We start from the raw sequence: 26,895 nt of genomic DNA, 5'->3' as shown, positions 1-26,895 counted from the left end.
ATATATGTGTATATATATGTGTGTTGTATATATGTGTGTGTATATATATATATATATATGTATGTATATATATAACTGAATCACTTTACAGTACACCTGAAAGTAACACAACATTATAAATCATCTACACTTCAATTGAAAAAAAAAAAGTGAAGGATGCGTAAATTAGTGAGGTAAGGAAAGGTGAGGAAGGAGAAACCCAGGCAGATGGGACAAATAACCAAAAGCCTGGAGAACTCAAATGAGAGAGTAAGTTTGGAGCAAGGGAAATGAAGCTGAACTGGGACACAAAGAGTTTAGATCATTAAGGCTTTTCACAAGGCATTTTAAATAATTTATAACTATCCTCAGGAAACAAAGATCCATTGAAATGTTTCCATCACAACAGTGTTATCATTAGGCATAAAGAATGGATAGGAGAGAGTCAAATTCCAGAAATTCTTCCATTGGAGATTTATGGCTTTGGATTAAGGTTTATGGCTCTGACCCTGTTGAGGATAAATATGCTTGAGATTTAATACAATAAGCTTGATTCTCATTTCACAAAGAAAAACAACGATTCCAGATTTGGAAAAGGATAACATTAACCAATTTACTAAAAATTCCCTCATTATTAAAATGGGGAGTCTGAAACCATGAACAAACTTTGTCATTTGCCAACTCTGTTGTTATTTAGTGACTGAAAAAAAAGGTAAAATTAAGATGTGGGAGAATTGAAAAGTTTCAAAGAGGATTGTAGTTGGAGGGAGAAGGAGACAGAAAGAGAGGATATGTGTGATCACGTGCTCACATGCTCTAAGCCATTTTGTGTTTGACTTGAGGAATCCAACTGTGTCTTGCAGAGGCAGAGCCTACGCGGATCAGAGTCAAGGAGTTCTCTCTGTTGGGGCTGATTGTACATGTGTAAGCAAAAAGCTGTAAAAAGCCAAGGAGAGTGGATGTTTGTAAAATGCATCTGCACCAGTGTCATCAGTCTTTGTATGGGAAGATGATACCACTGACTTTGTATCAACGCTGAGTATGGTTCCTAGCGCTAAAAACTGGATTTGTACTGATCTGCTCATACTGTCTTGCCTAATCTCACAGAAGACTAATAGAACAAATTTTCAGTAGACTTGGAGGGTTAATCTGACTGACCTTCCCTGGGCTTAAACAAGGGGCCTTGGTCTTTTAGCACAATGCTCTAATCAGCTACTCTAATCAGATCCATGGTTTGCAATACACACGAGGAGAAGAAAATAACAACATTTGAAGAAGTGGGGAGGTTTTTAGTGATTTTTAGCCACTGAAGAATGCGAAAGTTCCAATTTTCTTCATAAGTGAAATCATAACAGCTGTGAGCACTCGGCTGTTCATCAAAGATACGAGGAGGAGTCATGAGGCTTTATTTCATGGATTAAGTCTAAAAGCTGTATGTACTTTCATGAAGTCTCATAATGGATTGGTAATGGATATTATGGATGATAATATTTATTTCGACAAGTCAGAAATACAAAGTACAAAAGATGTTTAAAGTGCAAATGGCATAGATGGATTCACAAATGCATAGGTTGAAATTACCTATAATTTCAGTGACTGTCACAAATTGTATGACATAAAGTTGGCTCTGGTTTTCATTTTCATGGAAAGGACAGCTTGTAAATCAATGACATGACTCATGGGTCTCAGGGATGGGGCATCAACCCAGCACCTGCTTTCCCAATCAGTCAAGTTACATTCACATCCAAACACAAATAACCGTAGTCTTATTAACCTCAGCCACGAAACTTGATATTTCAGTTTTGAGAGGACAGGCAAGTTTAAGCTCAGAGGGTTCATTTCCTCCCGGTGGCATACACCATACACTTAATGCATAAAAAACTGCTATTTCTTTCTGTGGAACTTCTCAGGGTTGAATGCCATTTTGGGTTCCGTGTGTGTGGCTTTGCATGGGCCATATATAGGTAAATTTTACAAAAGGCCACAGCAGATGTTACTTCGAGCTGAGGCCATGTGACAAGCAGCAGCGTGCCACCCTAACCTCACTCTGGGGAAATCCAAGCTTCGCAGTTGCCACACAGGATGTCTCATCAAAAGAGGGATTTTCCCCTCTGCTCTGGAACACGTTACTTCCTTCCCCTTCTTCAGTTCTACCGTACAGAAGTACTCTCAAAACAGTAAATGAAAAAAAAAACAGTTAATGATTTTCCCTGTCATGAGTGACTGTACCTGGGGGGACTGTAAGGGGGTAGGGGTAGAGAATGAGGAGTGGGTATTCGAGGGCCGGGGTGTAGAAGAGGCCATAAGAACAAGATGCCCTGAGCACTCTGGTCAGCCCACCATGTCTATGGGCATGCTATTGATAGTGACCAATAATAAAAAAAATAATAATAATTGTCTCTGACCCATGTATGTATCAAGCATGGTTTTGGTGTCAGATTTCAATTCAAAGCCCAGCACTGACACTTACCAGCTGTATCCTTGAGTTTCCCCACCTACAAAATGGATAATAATACAAACTAAACAGGGTTGCTGTATGGTTTCAACGAGAAAATGTACAGACATTGACTACATTTCTCTCTGCTTCCATCTTCCCTCAAACCTCTTCCTAGCTCCCCAAGTCTAAAAGAAGTCAAACAGATCTAACAGTGAGAGTCATACGGTGATTCTGAACTGTGTCATGAGCCCAATGTACTACTTCTATTTACTTTGTAATTTGTTTCCGTAGGATACTACATTTATTAATCACAAGCTTGTGTCCCATGTCTTTTCGTTCAGCAAAAAGAGAATTAAAATAGGAAGTGAAAGTTGCAAAACAAGTACATTATTAAACAAGCTTGTGTCAGTGTAGCTTTTTTAAAACAAGTGAGCTTTTGACCAGTCAAGGTATTCTGTCAACTTATTTTTAGTCTCATTTCCAAATCTCTTGAATGAAACTAGTGGGAAAACTGGAGGAAAAATATTCGAGTTTGCTTTTCTCTAGGGCAAAATTTTTAGTATTCCTACCCCCAATTCTGAAGGCTAGCTCTCCCCTGAATACCTATTATGGACAAAACCACACAGATTGTTTGCTCAACCTACACTGCAACCTGAAATATTCTCACAGAAAAATAATTCCACTGACATTTTTTTCCCCATTGAACTGCAGCTCCTTCTGGAAAGTCAGATTCTCTGTATAATCTCAAGATCATCCCAAGCAGGTGTGTCTTTATCTTTAATTCTAGGAAATAATTGCTGCCTGGAAGATTAAACTATTAGGGCCTAAAACATAAATAAAACCAGAACTCCTAGAGTTTTTTTATTGTTGTTTAGAGTTTTCTCAATTTTAACCTCAAGACAATTTTTCTTCACCTATAAAGGAAAAAATGCAATAGAATTTTTAAAACATAAATAATAATTATCTATAAATTAATGAGCAGCATCTTAAGCTTTCTGAGAACAAGCCAGACAGTAGAATTCCTTCGTGCAAGGTTAATGAATAATACAGATTAGAAAACCACTAGCAATTTAGTTCCATCACTGATGGGACTTTAAAACTATAAATTAGAATGAAAATAACAAGGCCATAACTTGGCATATAACGAATTGCCCCAATTATACTTTTGTAATTTACTTTCAATTTGCCTCCATTCAGGCAATTTAGAACTAAAATTTAATCATTAATATATTAAAGATGGCATATATTCTTTATTATTATCATATTCATCCATTCTTATCGATTCTACATTTCCTATAACAGAAGACAAAAGCTAAATAGGGAAATGTATTGATAACAATGCTTTTAAGTATTTTTTTACTTGGAAGATTTCAGAATCTTTTTAAGGATTTTTTTTTTTTTTTTTTTTTTTTTTTTTGCGGTACGCGGGCCTCTCACTGTTGTGGCCTTTCCCGTTAGCGGAGCACAGGCTCCGGACGCGCAGCCTCAGTGGCCATGACTCACGGGCCCAGCCGCTCCGCGGCATGTGGGATCCTCCCGGACCGGGGCACGAACACTTGTCTCTTGCATCGGCAGGCAGACTCTCAACCACTGCGCCACCAGGGAAGCCCTTTTTTAAGGATTTTTTAATCACTAGTTGAAATACCTGTTCAGCCTGTCACTGTGTAATCTAGTTCATACTCAAGGACAGGTTACTGTTTCGAAGAGAAAAAAGCATTCTAAATGTTGGAAGGGTTATAAAGCAACATTGGGTAAATTTCACATGTTCAAAATAGCTCCACCACTGGCCCAGACCACCTATCTCCTTCACTCTTATCCCTTATTTCAAAGTTCCATTTCAACACTGAGTCGGAGAGACATCTGGATCAGCAATCCATCCTCCTGCGACCACTGTCCTTTAACTGCTCTCCTCCTTCAATTCAGTGAGGCCTGAGTCCCAGCATCACAGCAAGCGCCCCAGCACATTCAGTCCCCATCACAGTTTTCATCCCACTCATCTCTGGTCTGCTGTTTTTCTTACTCAACACCACAACTAACCCCCTCACTTTCCCTTTCTACAGCATCCTCTGGGACTGTTGTCAGTAAACACCATTAAATCATTCAACTTTTCCTCAAAACCCTCCCTCTGCCCTCTCACCTTGTTACGCAAGATGGCAATATGGGCCACACATTAAACAGTGTTTGTCACCAATAAACAGGGTTTGTCACCAACCCTGTCAACAAACAGGGTTTGTTTTGAAAAAGCCAGATTAGATTTCTCAGTGCCTCCGTTAGGGTAATGTGCCCTGTGAACCTCCAAGAGGGAAGAGCCTGCACATTACCCAGATGCATTGGACCCAAAAATTTCCTATAAAGAAACATCTTTAGGAGACCACTGTCTTAGCTGAGACTTGGCTTTCTATGGAAGATGATACTGCTTCTCCTGCACCCTCGAGTAGAAATGGCCTCTTTTCCAGCCTCCTTTACCTGGAGGTAAAGAGCTTGGCTCTAACATAGGCTCTGAGAATTTCACTACCTTTGCTCAACCACAGTCTTCACTGGCATCTTCTACTAACCTCCAAGACACTTCTTCCTATTCTTTAATCACTTTGGTGGTTGATGTCATAATTTTCTCTACTCTTTCACAAGCAGTCATTCTGGACAAATCCAATATTCACACTCACGATTCGGCTAATAATAACAATAGTAGTAGTAATACTGACAAGTAATAGATTATTTTTGAATGTCTTCTGTGCGCCAATAAGTATCTTTAACACTTGACATGTATTATCTCATTTAATGTCCACAAGCACTATAAGTAAGAGATATCATTACTTTCAATTCACTGATGAGGATCATGACATTATTTAACAAGTCCAAGTTCACACAGAACATTAAGTGGCAGAACCAGGATTCAGAGCCATATTTAGCTGATCTACCATATGGGACTGTTGCCAGTCTAGTTTCCCGCTTTATAGCTACTCAAACTCTTTCATCAGACCTCTGTACCCCCATTCCACGTCATCCTACCGGCATGGCCATTTGTTGGATCTTGTGATTACCCTAAGCTCTTCCTTCTCCAAGTTTTTATACTCTGCAGTTCCCTCTTGACTAAGGCTTTCTGCCCCCATCTCCTCCCTCACTTTCACTGCTTGCCCTTCTCCTCCATGCCCTCCAATCATTTCCCTTGTACCCCTGCTCTTCATCACGGAGACCTCATCTTTATCTGCTGAAGTGGCAAGTCCTCTCTGCATCTACCAGAGATTCCTACAGTGTGTTAAATGTGGGGACGACCCAACAAGCTGGGCATAGTTTGTAGGCAGTTTAGAGAAAAGAAGACACTGACAGGATTATAAAACACATCTATTGGGACTTCCCTGGTGGTGCAGTTGTTAAGAATCCGCCTGTCAATGCAGGGGACACAGGTTCAAGCCCTGGTCCGGGAAGATTCCACATGCCACAGAGCAACTAAGCCCGTGCGCCACATCTACGGAGCCTGTGCTCTAGAGCCCGTGAGCTATAACTACTGAGCCTGTGTGCCACAACTACCGAAGCCCATGCACCTAGAGCCCATGCTCCGCAACAAGAGAAGCCACCACAATGAGAAGACCGCTCACCACAACAAAGAGTCGTCCCCACTCACCGCAACTAGAGAAAGCCTGCGTGCAGTAACGAAGACCCAACGCAGCCAAAAAATAAATAAATTTATTTTTTAAAAAGTTAAAAAAACAAAAACCAAACACATCTATCATCATTTGCGAGATCATCTTTGAGTATCACCTTCCTCCCCAACGATCTGGTACCATCAGGAGCTATGGTGTCCCAGAGCAAGTTTCACATGTTTGCTGTCATTCCTTATTCCTCCATAGTCCTTTCTCTCTGTGCCCGGAGTATATTCTGTGAAATCACAAACTGATGAGATATTGAGATTAGAAGGGGCCATAAAGTTCACACAGCCCAACACCTTCATTTTACAGATAAAGAAAGGAGGCCTGAAGAAGCCCATAAACAGACATTATCAAAAGAAACGGCTGAAAGATTAGATAAAGGTAACAGAATCTGCTGATGTCCTTTCAAAAAGAGATTTATTTCACCATTATATCCCTGACTACTTCTTATCTGTCACGCCGTCATAGTTTTAGATCTAAGCCTCTCAGTGAACCCCCTGTTCATAAATATTTCTCTTACTCACTCGCTGCTTGAGAAGCTCGTGTGTTATCCGAGGACAGGAGGGCCCACTGCTCTTCACAGCAGCACAGTGAGGCTCTTTCTGTTGGGTGGGACACTTGGTCTAGATTTCCTCTGCACCAGATGGCTGTCCCCCAAAGGCCCCAGAGCTCCTGGGATCATTAGGATTCCAGATGTTCTTGCTACCGTTGATCTGCGGTAATGCGACCCCAGCTCTCTTCTTGCCAAGTATGTATTCAGCAGTTAGACTATGTTCAGATATGTTGTTTGGCATGCTCCTAATATATGTGATCATTTTCATTTTCCATTTTGATCCTCAAAATAGGCATTATTCAGTATTTAAAGATATTTAGAGTTTAACTAGTTAAAAAAAAAACCAAAAACCTGCTGTATGAATCGTGTGTTGTAGAAATGTATTAGTGAACATCTGAGACAATCTAATTCCCAGGTCCCAGAGTTCCAAGGCGTCTCCGTTCTTAATACATTGATGTTCTGAATTCAGTTATGCTCTTTCCAATTTGCAAAATAACTCATTTTGTATGTTCATCAGTAGGATGTACTCTGCTATTAGAAAAAGCTTTTACTTTAGTGTGCTCCAGATTGAAGACCCTTTTTAAGGCTGGTCTGCCTTATTTCCCAGTAGTACTAATTAAAAGTACTAATTATTTCCAGGCTAGTATCTCAGGATCATGCATGAAAGTTTTGAGGGAATTAATTTAAAAAAAAAGAACTGACTGATTTTGGGAATCATATGAGGGAATTGATATTCTTTAGTCCCAATTAAAAAAAAATGCTTTTACGTCAGTCCATTTGACTTTCGTTCTTACTTCTTCAGTTTCAGGTCTATTCTGGATTTCTGCCATGTGGGACGTAGTTGCCAGAATCCTCTTTCTTTATATAGCAGTTAGTGTCATTAATGCTGAAAGGGAACTTACCTCACTCCTGAAGCTAATAGGCTTCTCAAAAGCAGTTTTCATGCCTAATTCTTATCATTTATGAAGGATTTAAACCAGATTCCCAAGATCCTTCTTACATTTAAAGTCAATGATTCTCTTAGACCTTAGGGTCATTTTCCTAATTCTTAAATCAACCCGTTTGTTCCTCTCATGAGAAATAATCCAGGTGTGCTTAGGCAGGAGGTCGGTTATTTACTTTTCTATGCAAAAGTTGGGAGAATGGAAGAAATATTATCTTTCCAGCTGGAAGGCAATCCTTTCCCAGAGATACATAAAATCCCTTTAAAATGTTTTTAGATTCCAGAACAATTATACTCTGAATAATTATTAAGTCACATAAACTGAGGGAACCTTTCTATTGGGGAGTAAGATTTCTGTTCACACATTTACAGGTACAAAATTTTGAGTTATGTGAATTACCTACAGTATACTATTCTCAATGGCAAGTTTATTCTATTTTAGATGCTCTGGTATTGCAAACATGCAACTTATTTACTCTTTCAGTATACCTTTGCTTGAGAAAAGGGAATATTTTGGGGGCAAGCCATTTCTATAGATTTAGACCATGCAATCGGACATAAAAAAAAAAAAAAAAGAACTTTCCTAAAAAGTAAGTGTATATATAACTGGAATTGAGTTTATTTTACAAAAATAGAGTCAGTGAAAGTGAATCCCACAAGTGGAGTGCACTCACTCAACAATGATTTTATTTATAAATAATACAGCAGCATTGGAGATGCTAACTGTGGGTGTTTTCTGTCCAACTCTAATGCTGTGGGTTGGTTAGGGAAACAAAATAGCAGCAATGGCATCTACCTGAATCCCATTAGCATTTGGGAGTTAATAGCCTGATTTTTGAGGAGTGAATTGGAGCTCAAAAGGTAGCAAACCATTCCATTCTGCAATTATTATAACTATCTCAAAAAACTTTAATATTCATGGGACTTCCCTGGTGGCACAGTGGTTGGGAATCCGCCTGCCAATGTAGGGGACACAGGTTCAAGCCCTGGTCCAGGAAGATCCCACATGCTGTGGAGCAACGAAGCCCATGCGCCACAACTACTGAGCCTGTGTGCCACAACTACTGAGGCCCGTGTGCCTAGAGCCCGTGAAGAAAAAAAAAACTTTAACATTTAATACTTAGAAAATGGCTATTTCAGATATTTGAGTTGCTGGCAAGCTACCTCAAAATAGTTATTTCTTAATGATTTTTTAAAAATCACTTATCTAGGGCTATTGATAGAAACAACAAACTCTGGGGATGAAGCATAGAAGCTATTATAGGAGGAGAAAGTACCCAATAGTATGTAAAATATGTTGGAACTGAGTCATATGTAAATTTTCTTTTTTAACTTCTTCACTCTTAAATTCTAGTTCCTGGAATCCCTCCTTCATAACTGACTCACAACCTATTTTGGGACAAACCTGCCAGTACTACAACCCTTTCACTGTATATTACAATCCATATAGAAAAGTCAGAGACTAATGGAATGATCAAGTAAGACTGACTGGGCTTCCCTGGTGGTGCAGTGGTTGAGAGTCCGCCTGCCAATGCAGGGGACACGGGTTTGTACCCCGGCCTGGGAAGATCACACATGCCGCGGAGCGGCTGGGCCCGTGACCCATGGCCGCTGAGCCTGCGCGTCCGGAGCCTGTGCTCCGCAACGGGAGAGGCCACAACAGGAGAGACCTGCGTACTGCATAAAAATAAAATAAAATAAAATAAAAATAAGACTGACTAAGGAGCCTCTCATACCTGTAGCCCTATGTTAACACTGAGCACTGGCCTCCAATTCAAGGCTGACCTAAACTCAGTGTTTTGAAGTTATGTCTCCTGATGCTGTGTTTGGAAAAATGAGTTGATTAGAAATACTAAGTTTCTAATTTAGGTGAAACACTTGACCTTGTTCTTATTTAAAATAGTTATTTTTTCCTACTTCCTTCCTGTCAAAACCTCTCTAAACCTTTTAATAATGAATTTCATTATTTTTAAGTAATCCCTTTTCTTTTTTCTAAAAATAAGCTACATTTTCATCTTCATCTTAGTTGCTTTCTCCCCTTTTGTTTACCATGTTCAGCTAATTTGTTTTCAGAGTGTATATTAACTCCCTGGCTTTAAGAAGATTCTCTTCAGGGAACTGAATCTTAGGCCTAGAAGGGACATGAGCACATCCCTCTCCTTCAGGAAGGGCCACCCAAAGAAGATACCATACATAATTATTTTTTATGGCTCTAGAGAAGATTGCACAACCTCAACCTGCATCTCATTTCGACATAGAAATACTCTTATTCTGCTTAAACAAAGCCTTTATACTTCAACCCCAGCCTGTTTTCTTTTGTTTTATATATAATGCAGATAGCCCACCACCTCCTTATAAAATGCTCTTCATACACTCAAAGAATGTATTCATTTGCCATCTGGACTTCTCTTCAAGAGAATGAATAACTGTCCTGTTTACCCTTCTTCCTGGTCTTATTTTCCAACACTTGAATCATTTTGCCATTTTCCTGGTTATTTTTTAAACAATTTCCAACTTCTCCAATCAAGTCTCCAAACATGGACTCCAGGAATTCACCTTTCAGAACAATAATAAGTTGAGATCACCTAACACCTCCTTCACGTCATACTCTCATTCTACATTTATTTATTTTTATATTGGTCTTTTTAAATGTTTTATTATAAAAACCAAATTTTTGAATCTAGATTTAGATTTTTTTTAATGCAACTGATTGGTTTAAATGAGTGTGTCTATATAGAGTAGGTGTTTTAATGCAACACTGGTGACATACATAAAGTTTCTCCAAGAAACATCCATAGAAATTATAACTACAGTTAAAATAGCTTTACAGTTTCTCTATTTAATTTTTATTTCTAATATTTTTCCTCTATTTAATCTTGGATGAATTTTCCAGTTCTATGTTTTTCCAGCAAGTTTCTGCCCCACCCCCCCCAAAATAAAATTCAGAAACTAGCCGCATAATACTAGTACTAGGCCAATTTAGTTTGGCGTCAGTGTGATTATGAACAAATTTAGAGCCTTTAAGAATGTTTTGAGCTATTTCTGCATGAATTATATTTAAATATCAGGTTTATTGTTTTCCTTTTTTGGAAATCAGGCTGAAAATGATTACAGTAGATGCAAGTATGCAGATTGTAGTTCATTAACTTCATTAATCCCTCTGAAGTTTCAGACCTTCAGAAATGGTAACCTTGACTGGCACTGGCATATTCAGTATGGGTCTTTGGGAAGTTCAGTAAAGTGCTGACCTGGCATGTGGATTTTCATTCACCTTGGGTGAGAACCAGGTCCATGGGGAAAGTAGGCAATGGAAATAATGATTGAGGCCCTAGAACTTAAAGGAAAATCTTCACAGGGGAACTTTGATACTCCCTGTCTCCCTTTTCCCAATGACACAAAATGAACCTGTCATGGATTGGTGCTAGAGGGCCTTATCTTTGCACAAGTCCAGAGAAACTCGAGAACACCAAACTATAAGAGAATACTGGAGGTAGGGTACACATGCATTCACGTTCATCAATAATTCTGTGCCAAAGGAAGCATGAGATTACAGCTCAAAATGAATATAATTTCGTTTGTTGTTTTTATAGTAACACTTTATATCAGGGCTTTTTCCAATCATTAGGCCATTCATTCCTATACTCCATTTCCTAGATATGGACAAAGCAGTTCTGTTTGCATTAAGATAGATAGACAGATGATAGATAGATAGATAGATAGATAGATAGATAGATAGATAGATAGAATTATAGACATAGATGTTACATAATTTTTAAGTTATGAAGATAATATAAAATATTACTAAAAAGCAAAGAAATAAGAAACAAAAGAAAAACATCCATAATCCCACTACAGTAAAACAACAAACATTGCTTCATGCATTGACTTGTTTGTCCTTCTATACACAATTGAAATACAATTTTATGTTGTGATTTCTTTTATTTAACATAATATGGGTAGCATTTCTCTATACCAACAAAAACATTTCAGAGGCACCATGTGAATAGTGGCTATCTTTCTTTACTCAATCATTTCCCCATTAAATGTTAGGTTGTTTCCAGTGTTTTGTAATTATGAACAATGCTAATTCAGCTTTGTGCATATAGATTTATGAATTATTTATTTAGGATAAATTACCTAAAATAAAATAAATAAAAGTATTGAGAATCTTCTTTTTTTTTTTTAACTTTTATTTATTTATTTTTGGCTGTGTTGGGTCTCCATTGCTGTGCGCGGGCTTTCTCTAGTTGCAGCGAGCGGAGGCTACTCTTCGTTGCAGTGCGCGGGCTTCTCACTGCAGTGGCTTCTCTTGCTGCGGAGCGCGGGTTCTAGGCACGAGGGCTTCAGTAGTTGTGGTGCATGGGCTTAGTTGTTCTGCAGCCTGTGGGATCTTCCCAGACTAGGGAACCCATGTCCCCCACACTGGCAGGCGGATTCTTAACCACTGCACCACCAGGTAAGCCCCTAGAAGTATTGAGAATCTTAAAGGTCTTAAAATACATTACAGTAGCTTTCAGAAAATGTTTTGAAAATTAAAATACAATGAACAACCTATGAGAATACCAGGTTTCCTAAACCCTTGCCATCATTGAATATTGCCAAATAAAAAATTAGTTCTGTATATTATTATGAATATAATTTTATTTTCAAACATGGGTATTCTAACCAAATACCATCATTGCTAACCTTGTCTTTTTATATGAGGAAGAGTCAAATACATATTATTATTATTATTTTTTTTTGGTACGCGGGTCTCTCACTGTTGTGGCCTCTCCCGTTGCGGGGCACAGGCTCCGGACACGCAGGCTCACTGGCCATGACTCACGGGCCCAGACGCTCCGCGGCATGTGGAATCCTCCCAGACCGGGGCACAAACCCGTGTCCCCTGCATCGGCAGGCGGACTCTCAACCACTGCGCCACCAGGGAAGCCCCATGAAGTATACTTCTTGTGCCTTTTTTTTTGCTTCCTCTCTTTTCCTTTTTTGAACTTCTATTTCCTGGAAATGGAGAATTGTCCTTAATTAATTTTTTAGCGTTACTTTGTGAAAACGTATCCTATTTAATCATCTTTATTTCCCCACAACAAACTAATAATTTAAATCGTAATATATTTTACACCATCTTTGTAGAAAGTGTACCCTGATGTTATTGAGAATGAATTCCATTTATTCTTCTCTTTCAAACAGGTTTAAAAGGCAGATATATGCCCTAACATTCAAAAGAATAAATTTCAAATAAAATTTTCAAATAAGATTTGATTAATATACTCATGTACAATAGTTATAATCTAAGTCATTTGACTTCAAGTATGTATGTATTTGGAGGCAGTGTGGTATAGAGATTAAAAGCCTGCGCTTGCTAGCTGCATTTACTTTTTCCAAGGTACCTCAGTTTCCTCGTCTGTAAAATGGGGATAATGATCATAGTACCTTTCTCATAGGGATGCTATGAGCATAAAGTGAGTTAGTTAATGTGAAGCACATAGAACCTAATGTGTTTCCTCTTTGGGTTTAATTGTAGTCTTTTGCCCTACAAGGCTGCAGCTTATTTATCTCCTTACAAGGTTTTCCAGCAGTGTCCGCTCCTTTTCTGGCCTGGGTGAGAGATGATCTCCTTACTGCAGTCTTTAGGTAGCTCACAGATAGATTCAAAGGGACATACACTCAGGGACATACCCTCTGGGACCAGGGACTAAGAATGCAGGTTGGGGGGATGGGCAGAGGGCTGGCTCTTCAAGATTGTCACTAAGCTGGGGAGGGGGGAGGGTACAGACAACTAAGAACTTTGCAAAGCTTTCCTACAATTTTTAGATTTCCCCTTCCCGTCTTTTATTCTGTCTTCACTTGGTTACTGTAAACCTTTGACTGTTTTCCAGAGTTTTAACAAATTTAGTTGACAATTTTTGCTTGCTTTTTGATGTTTCTGTCAGGGTACAGGAGCTTGGAGGGGCGTACTCTGTCATTTGGCTGATGTCACCTCCCTGGATAAGATTTTAAAGGTTAACTTGTTCATACTTCCTTTCTCCCCCAAAAGGAGACAACCCAGAGGTTGTTCTGAGGATAAACTGAGTAATGAGATAATTAATGTGCCTGGCCCATTGTAACATCCATTAAAAATTTTTAGTAATTATTATGCTAAAATACAGTGTGACTTGAAATGCATGATATTCTAAGTCTAGGAAAACTTCAATACCAGATTGCAGTGACCTTTACTTCCTTTTTAAGACAGCTAAGGGTAGCACCATTTCTTCCTCAACAGTAGTCTCTTGCCTTTAACTATCTGGGATGTCTATTTGATCCTTCGCCAAACTCTGGATCCACAATTGTATCTCATATATATTACAGGATCTCTATAAGGAATGATAAAATACAAAATTCATGTAAGGATTTCCTAGGACACACTGAAAAATAAATAGGAAAGAAAATATATACAGAAAGAAAAGACAGGGGCTTCCCTGGTAGTCCAGTGGTTAAGACTCCATGCTTCCAATGCAGGGGGTGCGGGTTTGATCCCTGGTCAGGGAATTAAGATCCCATGTGCCATACGGCGGCCAAAAAATAAAATAAAAAGAAAGAAAAGGCAAAAGTTAAGCTGCATATGGAAAATACCTGCAAAGGGAAGCAACTCATGCAGTATCTTCTTGGAACACGCACAGACTCACGTTGTTATTCTGCTTACTTCCCAGAAGTTAAGAGCTCAAGTGATCTGGCTGGGGTCAGAACCTGCACCCCTTAAAGTTGAAATTTAGTACTTAGTAAAACTATCCACTTCTCCACAAGTTATATAGATGTTTTTCATTCCCTGGACATTCTCCCACTTATTTCTCCATGGGCCTAATGACCTACCCACTGAATACCAAAAAGATGTTGGATAAAGAATTACTGTCAAGATGTATGATTAACTTGGCTAAATGCTAACACAGTTTCGCAATGAAAACCTTAATCTCTGCCATTCAAAACTTTGCAAAAGATGTATGCACGGTGGTTTTGCTTATGCAAAAAATGCATTTCATAATTGTCGTGTATTGTTTTTCACATATGTTTCATATCAGATACAAGAAAGGTCAAATGAGAGCTAAAAAACTGTTGGCCGGATTTGCTATGAGTGAGTCTTCCAGCACATCTGGGAACCTCTGTAAAAAATTAACTCAACATTCTGGACTCTTGGGATGGACAGATTATTAACTGTTTTTGCAGAAGCACTCTGTGCAAGCCAAGGCATATAAGAAATAGTTTTAGACCTGTAGACCATTAAATACTGTACAGTTAGCTTACTGCATGAGAAAGACAGCAGGTACTTAAATGGAGATGTCTAGTTCCATTCACAAAGGGAAAAATAAACCACGCATTTGTTGGCAATGGCATTGGACAATTTAGACTCTATGGTTAAAGTGTTACTGGAAAATTGAATATCAGCCTTTTGTATTAAAATAAAATTAAACATTAAGAATTATAGCACAGAGCAAATTATAATCGTATTGGCCTTGAATCTGACATAGCTTCTGTATAGGTAAGCAATGGAAATATTTCTCCTAGAACCTCACACAAAATCTAGATCCAGATTTCTACTTTTTTTTCTCCTCCTGTCAAATACCTTTTTGGAGGTAAGCTCAAGGAGAAAAATACTAAGAAATATGCTGTCATTTGCAACGAGAGATTCAAAACATTTCTCTTTTGCCCAGAAAGCCTAGGAGTGGATGTTTGGTCATCATTTAACTCAGGCCTGGGAATCATTCTTTATATTACCTTTAGACGGTACAGTGACGCTGAAATAGCCATATTTAGTCTCTTCCCTGTACACAGTAGATAAATACCACTTAATCCCTGTTACTTCTATGTGGCAGAAGTTTGTTTAAGCATGTTAGAGATTCCTGGGGAGCTTAAAAATATACTGACTCGCCAGTCTCTTCTCTTCTTGCGTTGGGCCCTGACACTGGTATGTATTTTTTAAGTTCCTCACTGTAGTGTGTAGTCATGATGGAAAACCACTGGAAAGCAATGTGTCTTAGATGGAGGAAAGAAAAATCTAATCATGGACTAGACATGGATCAGTCATGGACAAATCCAAATGATTCATTGAATGAAGTCTGAACCTATGCAAAGAGTTTTGAAGATTATCTTTTCCCAGCTACATGGTGTGTTAGTCAGACAATAACCTGAAAAATGAAAAGCCAATCATTAATCATTTTTCCAATAAATATACTTAGTAGCAGAGTATAGCCGAAACAATTTTCTACATCTTTATGCAAAGAAAAAAAATGGTTTGAATGGTAATGTCAGGAGCTAAATATCAGATCAGGTCCCAGCCTGACTGCTGGGCTGGGGAGAAGTTTCTTTCACTCCAAATTATTCACAGGAGCATCAGCTACTCTGAGCTGACCCCACTCTAAATCACTTCAGGCCCCCAACACCAGGAATTTAGAAGGGTTAAAACACTAGAGGAAATAAAGACACATGTTTTAAACCACTGCATTTTGCCATAACGACTATCCTTTTCACTCAAATAGCTTAAGTTGAGTGGGATTTATAGTCTTCATTTTTAATTGTTTAGAGATTAATAATTCAATCATTCAGCAAGTGTTTGTTGAATGCCTACCATGTGCCAAGCACCCCTTTAGGACTCATGAAATTTACAAGAGACCTTTCAGAAAAATGAAGAACACAATTATATATGAGATGGTGTTAAGTGCCGTAGAGAAATATAAAGCAGGAAGGGGAAAGAAGTTTCCATTTTAAACAGGGTGTTGGGAAAGGCTTCCCTGAGGAGCTGACGTGTGAGCAGATAGATATCTGAAGGAGATGAAAGTTATGCAGATGTCCAAGCAAAGAAAGTTCCAGTCTGAGTGCTCAGCAAGCACAATGCCTAGAGAGAAGTCTTTTTACTTTTGCCGATATTGTTTGCACATAGATAATTCAGTTAACACAGTAAACTTTTTCTACCAAAAGATTCTCCCTTCCAGCCTCCATTCTAAGTCATGATACTCCTGTTAACGTGTTTGACTATATAATCATGGATAATAATACCTCCTACCAATGACTGAACCCTAGAAGAAGCTAAATCTAACCTTAAATCTAACTGTAACTTTGCCAATTTTTCCAGGAAGGAGACTGAGCCTAAGAGAGATTATGTAACTTGCCCAGGGTCACAAGCATAGTCAAGTGTGGGGCTGCCATATTTTATTCCAGGTCTGTCTGACTCCAAAGTCCATGCTCTAAACAGCTATACCTTATTATTTCTATCAACTTTGATCTAAAATAAACAATAAATGCAAGGAAGTTTCTCTTAACCATGGTGGATGTATTATAAACAATATAAATAACTTCTGTATCTCCTTCTGTAGGTCGCTTTACCTCCTCCTTCAGAATCCGTTTTCCCATCCATTAAATAAGGAGCTGAACTAAGTCATTTGTTAAATCTGTTCTGGCCTCAAAATACTATGATTCTCTGATATATTCACTTTGGCCACTTTAACATCTTTTGAGTCCTACCAAATCAATGACATTGTCAGTAAACATACATTGATCGCCAAACTCCATGACCCTAAATAATTTTTACTTAAGAATTTAATTATATGCTTTGGTATAGAATTTATAAAGGTTTGACCTGGATTCCAGTCAAACCAACTCCATGTGCCTGCTTTGCTTTGTGTTTTAACGTACAAATACAGATGTGTATTGTTGATTCTGGCAATATTATTAAAATATGTAAGAAGGTGGACTACTTTAAAGCATCTAAAATGACCATATACTGCCCCACTCCCTACTCATGTCACCCTATTTTTTGCCTCCATCATGCTCATCTCAATCACCAGCGTTAGAAAATAAGTTCCATGAGGTCAGGGACACATCCATCTGCTTCCCATCTAAGCATGTGGGTCCTAGTACTGTACCTCCTATACCATAGGTTATCCACTAATATATACTAAATGAAATGTATAATTAAATTACTTTCAAAATTGAGGATAAACCCAAGTTTTAAGAAACCAATATCAGCTCTCAACTGACATCCTGAAATGTAACAGTGGAGACTTGGACTCTATAATCACTAACTTAAGCTACATTACTCTCTAGTCCTCAGTTTCCTCGTCCATAAAGTAAGCAGCAAGGAGAGAAACAGTGTCTTCCAGCCCCGCAAGTCGCTGATCCTCTGAACTCTACCACTTGTGTAGAATATAGAAAACATCTAATTTAATAGAGGTTTAACCTGGATATCTTGACTTTATGAAACTGAAACACTTGCTGGGCCAGGCAGGAGACAGAAATAAGCAAAATGGGTGGGGTGGTAAATTGCCTTTAGCAATTCACAGTCACAAGGGCTAAACTGAAAAATATAAAATCCCAGTAAGGACACAAGTGAATTAAAGCCACAAAAGGAAGAACAGTTATCTAGTTGCTTAGCATCACAGTATCTTCAGGGGCCAAGAATAATCCCTATTCTCCATGTTATATGGATGTAATTATCCTTAAGCAACTGAATGAGGATGAGTCACTAGCTTGTGGAGACCTGCATGATAAGACTTGTGATCTCTGATGGGATTCCTCCACTAAGCTCTTGATCAGACTTCTGCTGTCCTTGTCCAAACTGTCATCTTCATGAGGGTGGAGGTTAGTGATACTAGATCTGCAGACTGTGGGATGTTTGCTCTAGTGAAATAGTGGGGGTGGATTCTCATCCTGCCCTGTGTGCGGTGGAAGATTGTAGCCCGAAGGTTGAGGCCAGAGAAACCTACCTGCACATGACTATGTAAGTGAAACCTCACCACTAGGCACCCAAAGGGGATCTGGTCTGAGGAGGTTAGAGATGAGCAAGTGCTCCTAGGAGGACTGAAGACCTAGCACATGAACAGGGGACCACATGTGCTTGGAAAGCCCGTCATGCTACCTTAAACACAATACAGAATCGTCCCTTTAGCTGCCAGCGACTGTGGACTGCTGGGACCACACACCAAGTTCCAAAGTTCTGAAATATTTTGGACTCCTCTGTCTTCCCTCATGTTCAGTCATTTATCAAGTCTTCCCAAATCATTCCAGCTGCCCTTCACGTCCATCCCTTCCTGCCCATATCCACAGTCCCCATGTTCACCCTGCTCTCATCCAGTACCTTCTGATGGTACAGCTGCCTCCTAATCTCCTCACTTTGGGTCTTTTCTGACTCTGGCGTCTCACACAAACTTCCAAGGCTCTTGAATTTCCTCAGAGTGAAGCACTCATTGACTTTCAAAGCTATCCACTGTCTGGCTTCCACCTAGTTTCCAGTCATTTCTCCCAGGAGCCTTCTACTCGCATGAAATTGTTCAACCAACAGTTGCTTAAATACACCTTGTTAGGTTTTGCTCCCACACCTTTATTTGTATTGTTCCGCCCACTTTGGATACTTTTCTACTGGCTGCTCACCAATCCAAGTGTTGCCAGTATTTTTTTTCTTTGGCCGCGCACCACGCAGCATAAGGGATCTTGGTTCCCCGACCAGGGATGGAAACCATGCCCCCTGCAGTGGAAGTGCAGAGTCTTAACCACTGGACCACCAGGGAAGTCCCGCCAGTATTTTGAAAACCTGTCAAATCCTCCCTCTCCCGTGAAGCCTTGCTTAACAGCTTTGCCTACACTATTGCTTCTTCCTTTAAACCCTGATCAAAATTAATAACCATACCACTTTCTTCACGGAGGTACTTCTTCTTGGAGATACTTTATTTATTTATTTATTTTAATGAATTAATTTATTTATTCTTTGGGTCTTTGTTGCTGTGCGCGGGCTTTCTCTAGTTGTGGCGAGCAGGGGCTACTCTTTTTTGCGGCGCACTTCTCATTGCAGTGGCTTCTCTTGTTGTGGAGCACGGGCTCTAGGCGTGCAGGCTTCAGTAGTTGTGGCACACAGGCTCAGTAGTTGTGGCACACGGGTTTAGTTGCTCCGCAGCACGTGGGATCTTCCCAGACCAGGGCTTGAACCCGTGTCCCCTGCATTGGCAGGTGGATTCTTAACCACTGCACCACCAGGGAAGTCCCTGGAGGTATTTAGTATCAGGCTGCATTATGGCTTTGTGGATGTCTATGTGCTGTTCCCAAATCAGAATATAAAGTCCAAATGATCAAGTTTCCTTTGTGTCCTTATAAAAACCAGGGTAGCATCTTAAACAAATGCTTAATAAATACATTTTGGATGTAATAAACACATCCAAGAGAAAAAATCAAGGGATGCTTTTCTTCCTCCCAGATACACAGAACTGAATTCAAAATTAATATTTGTAGGACGGTTTTACATCCTGTGATAGTGTCCAAGAGACATTTCTAAAGTCTTATCAGAGCAATTTGAGAAGCAAAATTTCATTTCTCTAAAATGTTCTTGCTTACTTCTGAACATCATGGAACCTGATATGGGAAAGAAGGAAAAAACCAAAGAGCCCACTGTGGATTTCGTGAAGGGTCTTGTGAAGGGTCTTGTGAAGCCACTTGTGAAGGGTCTTGTGACGACCCAGCAGGACTGACATCTGATATAGACTTTTCTTACTTCTGTGAAGTACCTAAAACTATGGGAGTGAGTTTTAGGGCATTGCTTACAAACAGTTGCAATATATATATTTATGAATTAATTTGCATAAACTTGTGCTAAAAATATGCGCCATGAGCTCTATAGGTAACTTGCCGTGGGTACTTTGGTGCTTGGGAATCATGAAAAAGACGGCATGATAATAATACTTCCATGATAATAACACAATGAGCAGGAAGTCATTCTTGATGACTCTGAATTTAACAGGAACAACTTCAACAACGTAGAAGATTTTTCCAACAAATAGTGATAAAGAATTATTCATAAGTAAATGAGATTTGGAGGAATGATGTTTATTTGACACAAACGCCACAGAAACACAAGATAATTAGAGCTGAATGCAGGAAGAATGCTCATACATGGCAAATTTCCCAAATGGGTCCATAGTTATAAAATCAACTAGGACTTTCCAAATAAAAAAGTGTGGCTAAATAACAATGAATTTTTTACTTTCACTCTGTTAGATTTATAGGTTCTTAGAAACATTTCAATTACTCACATCTGGAAATAATGTTTGTAATCTTTCCGGAGTTGTTCCTCAAAACCGATTCCTTATTTCAGGGGCTATTATCTGTCCCTGACCTGGAAGCTCCTAGGTGATTAGCTCACAGGCCAGAGAGGATGTCTTCTGGGGTACAGTGATCTCAATAAAGAGACTTAAAACCATTTCACGAGGAACAGTGGAAGGAAAGAGGGCCAGCTAACCTGGGAATGGAAGACTGAGGTGAGACATAACAGCTACTTTCTAATATTCTAGGTATTATTTTATCAAAGAGAAAGTAGATCTCTTCTATGTAACTCAGGAGTGAGCTAGAACCAGTGAGGAAAGTTTCAAGGATCCAAACTTCTGTTCAACTTGCAAAGAATTTTCTAACAAAGGGAGTAATACTTAGTGGAAGAGGTAATTCCTTTGAAGGAATTTAGACTGGGGCTGCTTAGTGAAATTTGAGGGATGTTTTTGCTTTGCCACTCAAACTGGTATCCATGGCATGGGGCTGGTCTACACTTTCTTTTTTTTCTCCTGGAGATTTATATTTTAATGATATTTTTTTATCACAGTTTGACTCCTAAAATGATGGTTCCTATCAATTAAAACAAACGACATTACCAGGAAATCCATTAATAAAATGTAGACTGCTCACATATTTATGTATGAAATATTTTATGTGTGTATCTGATATACTAACAGACATAGGATGATGATCTATTCCTAGATGTTCTTGTTGGGGGAGGGGAGGTAAGAACACAATATGAAATCTACCCTCTTAACAAATGTTTGTGTGCAATACAGTAATGTTAACTATAGGCACATGTTGCTAGGCAGATCTCTAGAACTTAATCTTCTTACATAACTGCAACTTTATACTCAATGTATGGCAACTCCCCATTTCCCCTTCCCCCAGCTCCTGCCAACCACCACTCTACTTTCTGCTTTTACATGTTTCACTAATTTAGATGCCTCTTATAAGTAGTATCAGGCAGTATTTGTGCTTCCGTGTCTGGCTTATTTCACTTAGCATAATGTCTTCAAGCTTCATTCGTGTGGTTGCATATGACAGGATTTCCTTCTAAGTCAGAATAATAGTTCATTGTATGTGTCTACTACATTTTCTTTATCCATTCATCTGTCCATAAGCATTTAGGTTGTTTCTACCTCTTGACTATTGTGAATCATAGGGGTGCAAAGAGCCCTTTGAGATCTTGATTTCTACACGTTCCTTGGTATTAGTTCAGGACAAGAGAAAGAGCTTGTGTCCGATTGAAAATGGACACACTGATTCTTTCATCAGTAGAGATTTGCTATGGAAAGAAAATGTCAACAGAACTTAGCAATGTACTTAGTGACATTCTTGCTGCAATGGAAAGAATACTTTGAGTACTTTGTTGCTGCAATGGTAGGAATTTACCCATTAAATAGTAAAATACTAGAGAATTTTCACAGTAATCAAATGATCTTACTACAAAATATATATAAATGGAACATCCATTTGAACACTAAGATTTATATTTCCCCAATTGAATATATGTTTGAAAGTCACACATCACAATTATAGAAAATTGCAAAAAAAAAAAAAAAAAAAGGATCATTACTGTTCCCTGGTATTTATTGAAAGATTCTATTAGTTGGATGTGCTGTGCACCAGGCAGAGTCTTTAGGTTGAATAAGTAATACATATTGCATATATGCATGTGCTACTGTTTAAAAAGAAAGATTCTGCTATAATTATAAAAGAAGAATTCATATCAAAGTGCAACTGAATTAAAAGTAGCTCTTTCTTATTATGTGTTTTCCCAAGCATATATACTAAAAGTACCATCTTGGCTACGTAGAAGTCCAAAATGCTTTTTATTTTATTATTTTTATTTTTTTGCCCACACCACACAGCACGCGGGATCTTAGTTCCCTGACCAGGGATGGAACCCCTGCCCTCACAGAGGAAATGCGGATTCCTAACCACTGGACCACCAGGGGATTCCCCAAAATGCTTTTTATGTGATGGATATTCTTACATGAAAATGCTTGCTAATCATGCAGGGCCTCTGCGTCCAGCTGTGCAGTTTGTGTTATGCAAAAGGCACAAGAATGAGGGAGCAAAGTAGGAGGCTGAACTCCAGCCCCCATGAGCCCTGGCAGTGAATAGGCATAGGGTCACCATCCATCCCAGTTTGCCCAGGACTGAAGGGTTTCCCAGGATATGGGGCTTTCAGTGACACAACCAGCATAGTCCTGGACAAAGCAGGCATGGTTGGTCACCCTAATCAGGTCACAGATGCACTTTATGTTCTAGTTTCAGCCTTGGAATCTTTTCTGTAGAACTGTAGGCCTGAAACAACTGAAACAGTGAAGCAATTTTTTCACATCATTTCTTTTCTCCTTCTGTTTTCAAGGTGAAAGAGCCATGTAATCATGCCAACATCCTGTCCAAGCCTGACCCAAGAACCTTCTGGACTAATGATGACTCAGGTATTATTGGAAAAATACATTCTGGCCCTGTGATATATAGAAAGCATGCGGCGGTAAAGCCCCACACAAAGGCAAGGTTTAGGGGAAATTTTTGGTTTTGCTTGTTTGTTTCTTTATACATAGTCCAACACTTGAATGTACTTCACAATCACTTTTTTATAAGTCTCTTTATTTTATCTTCTTTTTCAATTTCTAAAGCATGTATACCATTAAGTACAGCTTGATGAATTGTGAAGTATAATCAAGTGTTGGGGGAACAAAGCATGAGTCTATTTCCTGGAGTGGAGGACAGAGAAATAAGATAAGGTGGGCAAATATACTGATTCAAGTGTCTCTTCCAAGGAAGGAAGGGATTAAAAACCCTAAGGTGAGTCATATTCCAAATACTCAGTGGAGGGCAAGTATGACTTGCACTATCAATCCCGAAGTATAAATCTAATCACAGTCAGAGGAATGCTACTTTCTGAGACTGGAGAATATGCTTCGCATGTGTAATTAAAAATTACACTCGGACCAAGGGTAGGTATGTTTTTATAGGAAACTGAAGACATAACATCTTTTCATTCTTTTCCACAAACACATTGAACCATGAGGCCTAATGACACCAAGTAAAGACACTAGAACTGAGAAGAGAAGGGTCAGTAAAAGAAACAAAATAATTCAGAGGGTGATCCTAGAGCTTTCACCTTCTCTAATTAAATAGGGTCTAATTAAGTGGAGAATTGTGGTGATACCTAATATTTGTATTAGGCCTCACGGTTTGTATATTTGTATAGATCTCAGTGTGTTCACAAAAACCTAATTTAGTGTTTGGGCCAACCCTATGAAATAGAGGGGCACACATGATAGATGAGATCAGATGCTGAAAGAGGGTAGCTGACATCCAAAGCTCATGAGCAGAGAACCTCAGGGCTGGGAGGGGGATGGAGAACCTGCGTGCTCAGTTCTGTATCACTCTTCCTAGGAAGAAGCAGCTCTCCTCTGAGAAGCAGCATGAGCTAAATTGGTGCTTTAATCTTTTCTTTATAAAAGAGAGTCAGAGAATATGCCTATTAGCAGAAGCAGGAGGGGTTGGAGAGGGAAAAACACTCTGCTGCCTTTTTTTCAAAGACCAGGCTTACAGTAAACTTATTATCAATTTCATCTGTCAAAAAAACTGTTCTGTCTGTTTTATGTCCTTTGAAGAAAGATGAAGAAACATGAAAGTGAATTGGCCTATTTATGCCATCATTGTGGTCCATTAGTAGTACAGCCACAAAATAAACAAGCTGTCCACCGACTAATACTACTATTAAGATCTACAGCACGTATGCTGTGAAGGAGCCATGTAGAACAAAACATAACAATTAAATGATTTTTTTTTAGTTTTTTAAGGAATTTCCATTCTGTTCTCCATAGTGGCGGTATCAATTTACATTCCCACCAACAGTGCAAGAGAGTTTCCTTCTCTCCCTATCTTTTCCAGCATTTATTGCTTGTAAATTTTTTGTTGATGGCCATTCTGACCAGTGTGAGGTGATACCTCAATGTAGCTTTGATTTGCATTTCTAGGGAGATGCAAGAGGGAGGAGATACGGGGATATATGTATATGTATAGCTGATTCACTTTGTTATACAGCAGAAACTAACACACCATTCTAAAGCAATTATACTCCAATAAAGATGTTAATAAATAAATAAGTGATTCTTAAAGTTATGCAAAGAGAATGGAATTAGAAGGGAATCTGTATGGGCCAGACCCAGAAAATGCTGCTTAGGTACTTTTTGGAGCTGGAGAAATTATGTTACAAGAAAAACTACTGCAGAACGTGTACAGAAATAGTAATAGGAATGCTCTGGATCTACTCATCTTAAAAACTTTAAAAAAATTTTTATTGCATCTTCAATGGGGTTACAAAGATAGTATCACTTCTGTAGTAGCAGCTCGCTTAATAAAGATCCTCTCCAATAATCACTTCTTAGACTAAGGTCTATGTTTAGTGCTTTGGTGGGAGAGGTAGCTGTTCAGTCAATGACTGAGACATGGGTATTAAAATCTCCACCTATGGTGGTAGAATTATCTTTTGCTTTTTAAAGTTCAGTCCATTTTTACTTTATATATTCTGAAGCTCTGATATTAAGCACATACACTCTTATAATTGTTGTAAGTTCCTGATGAATTGTGTTCCTCTTTATCTCTGGTAAAAGTCTTCATTTGAAGTCTTTTTTTTTTTTTTTCTGACATTAATATAGCCTAGCCAACCTTCTGACACCTACTCTTCATGTGATATATCTTTTCTATCCATTTATTTTCAACCTATCTGTGTCTTATCGTTAAAGTGCTTGTCATATAGACCTCATATAGTTAAGTTTTCCTTTTAAAGACTATCTGACAATCTCTGCTTTTGCTTGGAATTAAATTACACTTAATGTAATTGTTAGATATAACTATACCATCTTGATATTTGTCTTCCTCATGACCCTTCTCTTCGTTTGCTATCCTTCCTTTTATGACTTCTCTAGTTATTTGAGTATGTTTTAGAATTCAATATTAATTTATATATTGGCTTAGTGGTGACTCTAAGGATTACAATTAATAACTAAGTTTTCACAGACCATTATAGAAAACTTCAAACAGTATAGGTCTATTTATCCCACTACTCCTCCCATGCTTTACATTATGGTTGTAATATATATCACTTCTACATATGAAATTAAACCAATGGTATAACGTATCTAAAGGAAAACCATCCTTTGTGTTTTCTGAGATGTTTACCATTTCTGATGTTCTTCATTTCTTCTTGAAGATCCAATTTTCCTCAGAAATCATTTCCTTTTAGCCTGGAAAAACTTCTTTTAGTGTTTCTTATAATGCAGTGATTCTCCGGCAATGACATCTCTCAGTTTTCTTTTATCTTTATGATATGCCTTTATACATGAAAATATTTTTATTTAATTCTTGAAGGATATGTTTTTCTAGATATAAAATTCTAAGTTGATGACTTTTTTTTTTTCTTTTATCGCTTTAAAGATGCTGGTCCAAGGTCTTCTTCTCTCTATAGTTTCTGATGAGAAGTCAGTGATGATTTAAATTATTGTTACCCTGAATGTAATACGTTGTCTTTCATTGGCTGCTTTAATTTTTTTTTTTTAATCTTTGGCTTTTATCAGTTTGACTATGATGTGTCTAGAATAGAATCAATGTTCTTTAAGATGTAGAACTCTGAGGTTTAGGAAGTTAAACACTCTTCTAGTCTATTAGTAGTTTTCTTAGAATTTGAATCTGAGGGATGCAGTTGTTTCTGCGGTAGTTTCTACACTGCAGCACGCCCTTTCTTCATCAGGACATCAGCACCCCAACTAAAACTTCTAGATGCCTTCAATTCTGTTAGGTGTAAACACAAGCTAAAGCAACTCCACAGCCTTCTGCAACATGCAAATTTACAAGCCTGCAAATGGATTGTTTACCAAGGCAATATTCTGGTCATAGTATGAATTTTATTAGGGTAACTTTTCCCAGTTCCTGAAATAATTGTGATAAAATGGTTCCATCATTTCCTCCAGCAAATATATTTCAGTGAATGGATTATTTCCATTCAAAGCCAGCCATCATCACAGAGTATTTTACTTACTTAATCTAATGAATAGTCTCAATACACAGTTTAAGTAGAGTTCAATATTGGAGGTAACTAGTCAAGATTGCTTGATAGAAATAGAAGTTAAATTAAAAAATCTTTTGTTTTGAAGTAGGGAATTACTGAGGGTTAGCTCACCCTGAAATCTGGTGAGATTGCCTGGATTTTCATACCCATTATCTTTTTGCCTGACTACCAGAGGATGGGGCTGGC

At 38.5% G+C, this 26,895-nt stretch overlaps 1 protein-coding gene across 2 annotated transcripts in view; it reads left to right on the top strand.

The window, feature by feature from the left end:
* The window catches only part of SGK1 (serum/glucocorticoid regulated kinase 1), a 111,241-nt gene that overhangs the window by 57,780 nt on the left and 26,566 nt on the right, over positions 1 to 26,895 (top strand). For both annotated transcript variants that reach the window (XM_060283590.2, XM_060283591.2), the window contains one exon: positions 22,993 to 23,068. In XM_060283590.2, coding sequence (XP_060139573.1) covers positions 22,993 to 23,068 — 76 coding nt within the window. The remainder of the gene's footprint in view (positions 1 to 22,992; positions 23,069 to 26,895) is intronic.

Source organism: Globicephala melas, chromosome 14, assembly GCF_963455315.2.
Source record: "Globicephala melas chromosome 14, mGloMel1.2, whole genome shotgun sequence".
Lineage (NCBI taxonomy): Eukaryota > Metazoa > Chordata > Mammalia > Artiodactyla > Delphinidae > Globicephala > Globicephala melas.
This window is presented reverse-complemented; position numbering and strand designations above follow the sequence as displayed.